Source organism: Oncorhynchus mykiss, chromosome 3 (assembly GCF_013265735.2).
Source record: "Oncorhynchus mykiss isolate Arlee chromosome 3, USDA_OmykA_1.1, whole genome shotgun sequence".
NCBI lineage: Eukaryota > Metazoa > Chordata > Actinopteri > Salmoniformes > Salmonidae > Oncorhynchus > Oncorhynchus mykiss.
In genome coordinates, this window is record NC_048567.1 from 69,758,100 (window position 1) to 69,770,012 (window position 11,913).

The 11,913-nt window shown below is 45.7% G+C and overlaps 1 protein-coding gene across 1 annotated transcript in view; it reads left to right on the forward strand.

The window, feature by feature from the left end:
* The window catches only part of LOC110504579 (sushi repeat containing protein X-linked), a 37,888-nt gene extending 26,341 nt beyond the window's left edge, over positions 1-11,547 (forward strand). Inside the window, exons 3-10 of the mRNA XM_036975033.1 lie at positions 3,129-3,323; positions 3,492-3,668; positions 5,091-5,217; positions 5,608-5,726; positions 5,859-6,038; positions 6,800-6,933; positions 9,730-9,851; positions 9,968-11,547. Coding sequence (XP_036830928.1) covers positions 3,129-3,323; positions 3,492-3,668; positions 5,091-5,217; positions 5,608-5,726; positions 5,859-6,038; positions 6,800-6,933; positions 9,730-9,851; positions 9,968-10,151 — 1,238 coding nt within the window. The 3' untranslated portion in view covers positions 10,152-11,547. The remainder of the gene's footprint in view (positions 1-3,128; positions 3,324-3,491; positions 3,669-5,090; positions 5,218-5,607; positions 5,727-5,858; positions 6,039-6,799; positions 6,934-9,729; positions 9,852-9,967) is intronic.
* The last annotated feature ends 366 nt before the right edge of the window (positions 11,548-11,913 follow it).

The window sequence follows — 11,913 nt, forward strand, 5'->3', positions numbered from 1 at the left end:
GGTAGGTGACAACACGTCTGCCACGCTGATTCTCAACACTGGGGCCCCTCAGGGGTGTGTACTTAGTCCCCTCCTGTACTCCCTGTTCACCCACGACTGTGTGGCCAAACACGACTCCAACACCATCATTAAGTTTGCTGACAACACAACAGTGGTAGGCCTGATCACAACAATGAGACATCTTATAGGGAGGAGGTCAGAGAACTGGCAGTGTGGTGCCAGAACAACAACATCTCCCTCAATGTGAGCAAAGCTAAGGAGCTGATCGTGGACTACAGGAAAAGGCGGGCCGAACAGGCCCCCATTAACATCAACGGGGCTGTAGTGGAGCGGGTAGAGAGTTTCAAGTTCCTTGGTGTCCACATCACCAACGATCTATCATGGTCCAAACATACCAAGACAATCGAGAAGAGGGCACGACAAAACCTCCCCCCCCCCCCCCCAGGAAACTGAAAAGATTTGGCAAGGGTCCCCAGATCCTCAAAAAGTTCTACAGCTGCACCATTGAGAGCATCCTGACCGGTTGCATCACCAACTGGTATGGCAACTGCTCGGGATCTGACCGTAAGGCACTACAGAGGGTAGTGCGTGCGGCCCAGTACATCACTGGGGCCAAGCTTCCTGACATCCAAGACCTATATAATAGGCGGCGTCAGAGGAAAGCCCATAAAATTGTCAGAGACTCCAGTCACTCAAGTCATAGACTGTTTTCTCTGCTACTGCACGGCAAGCGGTACCGAAGCGCCAAGTCTAGGACCAAAAGGCTCCTTAAAAGCTTCTACCCCCAAGCCATAAGGCTGCTGAACAGCTAATCAAATGGCCACCAGACTATTACATTGAACCCCCTTCCCCATTTGTGTTATACACTGTTGCTACTCGCTGTTTATTATCTATGCATAGTCACTTCACCCTTACCTACAGTATATGTACAAATGACCTCTAACCTGTACCCCCGCACACTGACTCGGTACCAGTGCCTCCTTTATATAGCCTCATTATTGTTATGTTATTGTGTTACTTTTTATTATTTTCACGGTAATTTCACAGTAAGGTCCACACTTGTTGTATTAGGCGCATGTGACAAATAAAGTTTGATTTGATTATGACCATATTGCTGTAAATCAGCTCTTAATTATCATCCAGTTCAGCCTCTATTCTGAAGGTTTTATTTGTTGATAGTTGAATTGAAGGGGTCAAGTACCTCTAATCAGCACTATGATTGAATGATCCCATTTTAATCCACTGTATCTACAGCGACCAAAGACAGACGAACACAAGCACGCACACACCCTCAAACACACTTTTTCCTTCTCTCTCAACCCCTCTGTCTCTTCTTTATTCAAGCAAGCAGTTCTTATTATGTCAGTGTGGATTATGGTAAGTGACAAACCCATTGTATCTGTCTATCTACCTGTGATGATTGATTGGTGGGTGAACACTAGCACTGCAGCTTTTACCTCTCTAGTCTATGCTGTAAACACTGTCCTGTGGTCAGTGGGGATAGGTTATGTATGTTGCTATGGGTAAGTCAGTGCCTGCTCTCTCTAAAATTAAGAGAGTCTGTGTGTAAGGTAAGAAAACATGGATGTCCACACAACCCTAGTTTATTTACATTGATGCAAAAATAACATTTATATTTTCTATGGATAGATAGCTGAACCAGTAGGTTTTATTTCACTCTTTTATATGAATAGTATACAGTTCATTCGGGAAAGTATTCTGACTACTTGACTTTTTCCACATTTTGATACGTTACAGCCTTATTCTAAACTGGAATAAAAAATGTTTTCCCCCTCATCAATCTAAACACAATACCCCACAATAACAAAGTAAAAACAGGTTTAAGACATTTTTAAAAATGTATTCCAAATAGAAAACTGAAATATCACATTTACATAAATATTCAGACCCTTTACTTTGTTGAAGCACCTTTGGCAAAGATTACAGCCTCGAGTCTTATTATTATTGTTATTATATTGGGTATGTCAGGTTGGATGGGGAGCGTCAATGCACAGCTATTTCAGGTCTCTCCAGAGATGCTCAATTGGGTTCAAGTCCAGGCTCTGGCCGGGCCACTCAAGGACTTTCAGAGACTTGTCCTGAAGGCACTCCTGCGTTGTGTTGGCTGTGTGCTTAGGGTCATTGTCCTGTTGGAAGTTGAACCTTCGCCCCAGTCTGAGGTCCTTCCCTCGATCCTGACTAGTCACCGCAGCATGATGCTGCCATCACCATGCTTCACCATAGGGATGGTGCCAGGGTTCCTCCAGACGTGACGCTTGGTATTCAGGCGAAATAGTTCAATCTTGGTTTCATCAGACCAGAGAATCTTGTTTCTTGCACCTTTAGGTGCCTTTTGGCAAACTTCAAGCAGGCTATGTGCCTTTTACTGAGGAGTGGCTTCTATCTGGCCACTCTATCATAAAGGCTTGATTGGTGGAGTGCCACAGAGATTGATGTCCTTCTGGAAGATTCTCCCATCTCCACAGAGGAATTCTGGAGCTCTGTCAGAGTGACCATTGGGTTCTTGATCACCTCCCCGACCAAGGCCCCTTTCCCCCGATTGCTTAGTCTGGCCGGGCTTGCCAGCTCTAGGAAGAGTCTTGGTGGTTCCAAACTTCTTCTATTTAAGAATGATGGAGGCCACTGTGTTTTTGGGGACCTTCAATGCTGCAGAACTTTTTTGGTACCCTTTTCTCAGATATGTGCCTCGACACAATCCTGTCTCGGAGCTCTACGGACAATTCCTTCGACCTCATGGCTTGATTTTTGCTCTGACATGCACTGTCCACTGTGGGACCTTATACAGTCAGGTGTGTGCCTTTACAAATCATGTCCATTCAATTGAATTTACCACAGGTGGACTCCAATCAATTGTAGAAACATCTCAAGGATGATCAATGGAAACAGGATGCACCTGAGCTCAATTTGGAGTCTCATAGCAAAGGGTCTGAATAGTTTTTTTTGTCATCATGGGGTATTGTGTGTAGATTAATGAGGACAAATATTTATTTAATTCATTTTAGAATGAGGCTGTAACGTAGCAAAATGTGGAAGAAGTCATGTGGTCAGAATACTTTCCAAATGCACTGTAATTCTCCCTCTCATTCCCTTCCCACCCCTGTTTTTAGGGACCCCTTGGTGCGCCCCCATCAAGGTGAAGCACGGCAATGTGAGCTGTCGCAGTCCCGGCGGGGAATACTATGGGAACGTGATGGGATCGCGCTGTAAGATCCGCTGTAAGTGGGGTTACGAGATGCAGCATGGACACGCAGAGGTGGTGTGTATGGCCAGCAAACACTGGTCAGGGAGCTACACCTGCAGGGGTGAGACCACCACACACACACACACACACACACACCTGTACTACTGGCGAGACACAACATCACTGGACACACACCTCTACACCAAAAATAGAGTTGTGTGTCCAGCTACCTGACCATCTACCTGACAATCAGACATGTATGGACTATTCATTTATGTTTCTATGTCAGAGATTCGCTGTCCTAAGCTGCAGATGCCTGCGAATGGGGGCTATACGTGTTCAGACGGATCCTACCTTAACTCCCGCTGTGAGTTCTTCTGCTCCCCTGGATACAATCTGAAGGGGCCCAATACTGTCACCTGCCAGTACCACAAGACCTGGACCTCAGGAGAGAGCGTCTGTGTGGGTTAGTCAGAGAGCGTGTGTGTGTGTGTGTTTGTCCGTGCATTTACAGATGTACAGTGTGTTTGTGGTGTGTGTGTGTGTGTCTGTAGCTATGTGATTATTATTGAGGTTTCCACGTCAAAAGCACATTGAATTTAGCCACATCCTAATTCCAACCCCCAACACGGTTTAACAGCTGCATATAGGCTGCTCTCTAGACTATGGGATCAATTAAATGATAAATCACATTCCCTCTGAATCCTGACTGACTTCATGAGGCTGTGTTATAGACAGGTTTAATCAAGATCTAAGACCTACATCAAACACACACACACACACCCACACACACACACACACACACACACACACACACACACACACACACACACACACACACACACACACACACACACACACACACACACACACACACACACACACACAGTGTAAGGGTGAGTAACCATAAGCCCTTACACACTATGAACTATGACAATCCCAGTCTCAGAACAACTGGAGTAGCATCTCGTATGCAAACACATTTTAATTAAGGTGGTGTGTGATTTGTTAATGCAGTTGTGGAGACATTGTTCACTGTAGCTTCTCTTCATTACTGACGATGGATATGGTGAGATTCAGATTCCTCCCTCCTCATCCCCACCAGCAAATTACACCCAGCAGCCAACTAGCAATCTCACAGAGAAAGTAGATGTTCAATGACTGTGTTTATGTAATTATAAGCATGGCTGAATTTGTGTGTGTGTGTGTGTGTGTGTGTGTGTGTGTGTGTGTGTGTGTGTGTGTGTGTGTGTGTGTGTGTGTGTGTGTGTGTGTGTGTGTGTGTGTGTGTGTGTGTGTGTGTGTGTGTGTGTGTGTGCGCACGTTTGTGGCTAAGCCTGAGACTCAAAAATGATCACTGACGTTCAAGACAATACGTCATATTGCATGTTCTTCTGTCCAAGAAAGTCAGATTTGGACTTTTTTTGAGTGATTTAACACACACACACACACACACACACACACACACACACATACACCCCCACACACACACACACACACACACACACACACACACACACACACACACACACACACACACACACACACACACACACACACACACACACACACACACACACACACATACACCCACACACACACTGACACACATAGCTGTGATGGAGTAGAGTGCTTTCTGCTCTAGTGAAATGACATTGATTCTCCTGGTCTGCGGTGACAATAGCTTCTCTAGTCTAGATTCAGCCCAGTTACATAGACAGGACACATCTCAGAACAAGAACAGGGGGATCACTCTGGATAACAGTTTTCCTTTTTATTTTTCTCTCTTCCTGTTTCTCTCCTGTCTCTGTCTCCTGACATTTCCTCTTCTCCTCTACTTCGCCCTCTCTCTACTTCTCCCTTTCCCCCCTCGCTCTCTCTCTGGTAGATGTTGACATCCCAGTAATAAAGTGTCCTAACCTGAAGGAGAAGACAGCAGAGCCAAGCAGGCTCACAGCCAGGGTGAGCTGGGACACACCAGAGGGCAAGGACACGGCTGATGGCATCCTCACCGAGTCAGTCTGACCTCTGACCCCTGACCCTTAACCCCTTCCTTTAACATGTAGTATTAAATTAATATTGTGAGATTTTGGCAATTGTTCTACTTACCCAGAGTCAGATAATCTCATGGATGCCATTTGTATGCCCCTGCGTGCAGTCTGAAGATAGTTTCATGTGCCATTGCTAACTAGTGTTAGCGCAACATAGCAGAAGTTAGCAACTTCCTTCAAACTGCACGCAGAGACATAACAATAGTATCCATCAGTTTATCTGACTCTCAGGAAGTAAAACATGTTTAATTGCCAAATGAATAGCAGTAGTAGCAGCAGTAATAGTAGGGTAAATCTTTAGTTAGGCTTCAGCACTATTGACACAGCATAGTATTTGACTGAGGCTTTTTACAGTGTTATATTGAAAGGGAAGCCTCCTGGACCCTTCCCTGAGGGTCTCCATAAGATGTCCTACACCGTCTACGACCACGCCGGGAATAAGGGCAGCTGCCGCTTTTCTGTCAGAGTACGAGGTGACCCCCCCAACATAAGGGCCAGTTTGAAATTTACTGGGGCAATGTTCTGACAACATTTGAAGGAACAATCACATAACTTACACATTTTTCCTGTGAAAGTGGCTTTCTGAATCTGTTTTGTGCCACCAGTGCGTCGCTGCAGCCCCATGACCCCCCCAGACAACGGTTTTATGAAGTGTGATAGCGATGGTAATAACTATGGAGCAACCTGTGAGTTCAAGTGTACAGGAGGGTATGAGCTGCAGGGCAGCGCTGCGAGGGTGTGCCAGTACGGCCTCACCTGGTCTGGCACGGAAACCAACTGTACAGGTACGTGTCTGTGCACACATATGCACACACACCACACAAACGTACATGACACATCCACCATGTTGTGTTTAGCAGTAGTGAAGCGGTGGTCAGGGGTGCTGAGGGGTTCGCTGGAGGTGAAAATGGGCATGTCTCCCTCGGCCAGGGTGGGCTGTCAATCGATCACAGAGATCCAGAAGATCAATACCGCCTGCTCTGAAATCGACCAGCACTGTCTGTGACACATACTTTTGTGGGTTATTTAAACAATAAGGCCCAAGGGGGTGTGGTATATGGCCAATATACCATGGCTAAGGGCTGCTCTTTTGCACAATGCAACGTGGAGTGTCTGGATACAGCCCTTACCCGTGGTATATTGGCCATATACCATAAACCACCGAGTTGCCTTATTGTTATTATTAACTGGTTACCATATACCACACCCCCTCATGCCTTATTGCTTAAATATACCACGGCTGTCAGCCAATCAGCATTCACGGCTTGAACCACCCAGTTTATAATGTCTAATAGAGGTGTATTATACTTCTATTGTGTTGTGTAATATAGTGACAATTCACATAGCACTTCTTATACACTCTGGGTAATTGGCTAACAATGTTTCTAGCAACAAGACCAGTACAGAGTAAAACAGCAATGAAATAAATAATTTTATTGTCAATTGCAATTCAAGTGTTTCAAAAAATAACATAATTTACATTCATAAAATGTGATGATGTGATATGATGAAATGGTATATTGTGTTTTATTATGTCATGTCACAGCTATGAACATCAACGTGGGGGTGCGTACGGCCTCAGGGCTGCTGGACCAGTTCTATGAGAAACGACGCCTCCTCATCATCTCTGCTCCCACTGCTGCCAATCATTACTACAGGTTCCAGATGACTGACCTACAGGTGAGGGAGAGAGGGATGGAGGGATAGAGGGAGGGATGGAGGGATAGAGGGAGGGATGGAGGGATAGATGGATAGGAAGGGAGAGAGGGAAGGAGGACAGAGGAGAGGGAGGGACAGAGGGAGAGGGAGGGAGGGAGGGAGGGAGGGAGGGAGGGAGGGAGGGAGGGAGGGAGGGAGGGAGGGAGGGAGGGAGGGAGGGAGGGAGGGGGAGAGAGAGAGAGAGAGAGAGAGAGAGAGAGAGAGAGAGAGAGGAGAGAAAGGCTGAGAGAAAGAGGAGAAAGGCTGAGAGAAAGGAGAGTAGGTCAAATTCAGCTTATTGAGTGCCGCAGCAGAATGTGTGTGTTTGAAGTGGTTGTGCTGATGGGGTGTGTAGTGCCACAGTTTCTGCACAGAAAATGTCATGGCGCAGAGTAAAAAAGGCCGGTGCTGTTTGGAGGGTTCTCTGTTAAAGGCCAGTACTCTCTGTAAATTCAGGCTGTTTGGAGGGTTCTCTGTTAAAGGCCAGTACTCTCTGTAAATTCAGGCTGTTTGGAGGGTTCTCTGTTAAAGGCCAGTACTCTCTGTAAATTCAGGCTGTTTGGAGGGTTCTCTGTTAAAGGCCGGTACTCTCTGTAAATTCAGGCTGTTTGGAGGGTTCTCTGTTAAAGGCCAGTACTCTCTGTAAATTCAGGCTGTTTGGAGGGTTCTCTGTTAAAGGCCAGTACTCTCTGTAAATTCAGGCTGTTTGGAGGGTTCTCTGTTAAAGGCCAGTACTCTCTGTAAATTCAGGCTGTTTGGAGGGTTCTCTGTTAAAGGCCAGTACTCTCTGTAAATTCAGGCTGTTTGGAGGGTTCTCTGTTAAAGGCCAGTACTCTCTGTAAATTCAGGCTGTTTGGAGGGTTCTCTGTTAAAGGCCAGTACTCTCTGTAAATTCAGGCTGTTTGGGGGGTTCTCTGTTAAAGGCCAGTACTCTCTGTAAATTCAGGCTGTTTGGAGGGTTCTCTGTTAAAGGCCAGTGCTCTCTGTAAATTCAGGCTGTTTGGAGGGTTCTCTGTTAAAGGCCAGTGCTCTCTGTAAATTCAGGCTGTTTGGAGGGTTCTCTGTTAAAGGCCAGTGCTGTTTGTAAATACAGGCTGTTTGGAGGGTTCTCTGTTAAAGGCCAGTACTGTTTGTAAATACAGGCTGTTTGGAGGGTTCTCTGTTAAAGGCCAGTGCTGTTTGTAAATACAGGCTGTTTGGAGGGTTCTCTGTTAAAGGCCAGTGCTGTTTGTAAATTCAGGCTGTTTGGAGGGTTCTCTGTTAAAGGCCAGTACTCTCTGTAAATTCAGGCTGTTTGGAGGGTTCTCTGTTAAAGGCCAATGCTCTCTGTAAATTCAGGCTGTTTGGAGGGTTCTCTGTTAAAGGCCAGTGCTGTTTGTAAATACAGGCTGTTTGGAGGGTTCTCTGTTAAAGGCCAGTGCTCTCTGTAAATTCAGGCTGTTTGGAGGGTTCTCTGTTAAAGGCCAGTACTCTCTGTAAATTCAGGCTGTTTGGAGGGTTCTCTGTTAAAGGCCAGTACTCTCTGTAAATTCAGGCTGTTTGGAGGGTTCTCTGTTAAAGGCCAGTACTCTCTGTAAATTCAGGCTGTTTGGAGGGTTCTCTGTTAAAGGCCAGTACTCTCTGTAAATTCAGGCTGTTTGGAGGGTTCTCTGTTAAAGGCCAGTACTCTCTGTAAATTCAGGCTGTTTGGAGGGTTCTCTGTTAAAGGCCAGTACTCTCTGTAAATTCAGGCTGTTTGGAGGGTTCTCTGTTAAAGGCCAGTACTCTCTGTAAATTCAGGCTGTTTGGAGGGTTCTCTGTTAAAGGCCAGTGCTGTTTGTAAATACAGGCTGTTTGGAGGGTTCTCTGTTAAAGGCCAGTGCTGTTTGTAAATACAGGCTGTTTGGAGGGTTCTCTGTTAAAGGCCAGTGCTGTTTGTAAATACAGGCTGTTTGGAGGGTTCTCTGTTAAAGGCCAGTGCTGTTTGTAAATACAGGCTGTTTGGAGGGTTCTCTGTTAAAGGCCAGTGCTGTTTGTAAATACAGGCTGTTTGGAGGGTTCTCTGTTAAAGGCCAGTGCTCTCTGTAAATTCAGGCTGTTTGGAGGGTTCTCTGTTAAAGGCCAGTGCTCTCTGTAAATTCAGGCTGTTTGGAGGGTTCTCTGTTAAAGGCCAGTGCTCTCTGTAAATTCAGGCTGTTTGGAGGGTTCTCTGGCATAAAAAGCTATTAAAGGCCAGTGCTCTCTGTAAATTCAGGCTGTTTGGAGGGTTCTCTGGCATAAAAAGATATTAAAGGCCAGTGCTCTCTGTAAATTCAGGCTGTTTGGAGGGTTCTCTGGCATAAAAAGATATTAAAGGCCAGTGCTCTCTGTAAATTCAGGCTGTTTGGAGGGTTCTCTGTTAAAGGCCAGTCTCTGTAAATTCAGGCTGTTTGGAGGGTTCTCTGGCATAAAAAGCTATTAAAGGGCAGTGGCCTTTAAAAGGCCTGACCTTTAAAAGTGTCACGAAAGAAGTGACTCTTGTCATATGCTGTGAGTCATTCCAAACTCGCCTTTAACTGTCCAGGTGATAGATTCAGTGAAACGTCTATGTGAGTGCATTTTCATGTTCTGTGCTAGTGTGTATACAATGTTATTTGTGTGTTTATGATATTAGTGTGTGTGTGTGTGTGGGTGGGTGGGTGTGTGTGTGTGTGTGTGTGTGTGTGTGTGTGTGTGTGTGTGTGTGTGTGTGTGTGTGTGTGTGTGTGTGTGTGTGTGTGTGTGTGTGTGTGTGTGTGCTTTTGTGCATGCATGTGCCAGCATGCCCAGTGTGGTCTGGACCTCAGGCATGTGACAGTGATTGAGCTGGTGGGGATTTACCCCGCACAGATCGGCCGTATCCGCCACAGACTTATCCCTCCAGGGCTGGCCTTACAACTCAGGTACACACACCATCATCATTCATAACAAACCTACAACTAATTTTCACAGCATTCTTCAGACTGACCATTGTGTGTTCAGCCTTGACCTGATGGAAGTGTTGATGTCTGTTGTCTAGGTTACTGCTCCAGATCTCCCATAATAACTTCAACATGGTGATGATTGACAAGCAGGGGATGGACAGGGAGCGCTACACGTACCCCATCACCTCCGCCCAGATCTTCACCACCATTGACACATGGCAGGGACGCGTAGATGAGATGGTGCAGCAGCAGCAGGAGGCAGGCCACACCTGCCAGTAGTACAACAGCTCAACAACGCCCTCACCCCAAATAATCCCCCTGCCCCGAACCAGAATCATATAGAGAGTGGCGCCAGGTTTTACAACTGCTGCCATGTTAGCGTCTTCATTCTTGCTGTAAACAATCACAACAGAGCAGTGTTTTGTGTTTAATAACAGACATTTTTATTTGGGATAATTATGTGTATCCAAGTGTGTACTGTGTTGTGGTGTCAACAAATTGCATATCTGCTTTCACTGGACATCTTCACAGGTTTAGAAAACTTTCAGCATAACGTGGAAGCGTCAATATTCACTTAGCAACGGCTATGGAAGAGAAAGTGCCGCTTTCGTTCAGACAATGCGCATTGACCCAACTCTCTCTCTCTCTCTCTCTCTCTCTCTCTCTCTCTCTATATATATATATATAGATATATATATATATATATATGACTCTGCCCGCAACTTTCTCTTTACACCCCCACCCCAGTCCTCCCCATCTCAACAAAGACCCTTCTGTCACTTAAACCCAATTTACTACTTAAACTAAACTGTCGCTCAAGCTTACTACCTGAACCCATGACTCCCATCCTCCACTTCCCCATATCAGACCGCAGCTAGTCAACTTGTCCCTCACTGGGAGACTCCCTCAAATGGTTCAACCCTGCATTTCCCACCAATGTAACGCCTTTCAGTACTTAAAGACGTCCTCCAGCGATGTTTGGAGTTTTACTGTTGGAAACAGTTTCCCCGTCTATAAATACAGTAAACACAACTTTTGAGCAAAATAGTTGTCACACCCTGATCTGTTTCACCTGTCTTTGTGCTTGTCTCCACCCCCCTCCAGGTGTAGCCCATCTTCCCCATTATTCCCTGTGTATTTATACCTGTGTTCTCTGTTTGTCTGTTGCCAGTTCGTCTTGTTTGTCAAGTCAACCAGCGTTTTTGTATTCAGCTCCTGCTTTTCCCCAGTCTCTCTTTTCTCGTCCTCCTGGTTTTTGACCCCTGCCTGTCCTGACCCTGTATGGCAACCCGCCTGACCAATCTGCCTGACCCTGAACCTGCCTGCCGTCCTGTACCTTTGCCCCACCTCTGGATTACCGACCTCTGCCTGACCTGACCCTGAACCTGCCTGCCGTCCTGTACCTTTGCCCCTGTTGCTGTAATAAACATTGTTACTTCGACACGGTCTGCACCTGGGTCTTACCTTGATTCCTGAAAATATCAGGTGTTGACTGAGGTGAAAAGAAGACTGTTCCACAACAAAACCTAATACACACAATATATTAAAGGAATAAGAATATAGAAGTATAAAATATATGGATGAGCAGTGACAGAGCGGCGAAGATGCAATAGAGAGTAAAGAATAGATAGTGAAGGATACAGTATACAGTATATACATCTGAGATGAGTAATGTGAGATATGTAAACATTATTAAAGTGACGTGTGTTCCATTTATTAAAGTGGCCAATGATATGATATCAAGTCTGTAGGTAGGCAGCCGCCTCTCTGTGCTACTGGTGGCCGTTTAACAATCTGATGGCCTTAAGATAGAAGCTGTTTTTCAATCTCTCAGTCCCAGCTGTGATGCACCTGTACTGACCTTGCCTTCTGGATGGAAGCAGGGTGAACAGGTAGTGGCTTCGGTGGTTATTGTCCTTGATTATCTTTTTGTTTTATTTGTGTGTGTTCATGATAGCCATTGCTAAGTAGGAATCATTAGTACTGGAACACCTGATTGGACTTTAAGCTGTGAAGCATTGAAACCAGGATGATTAGAATG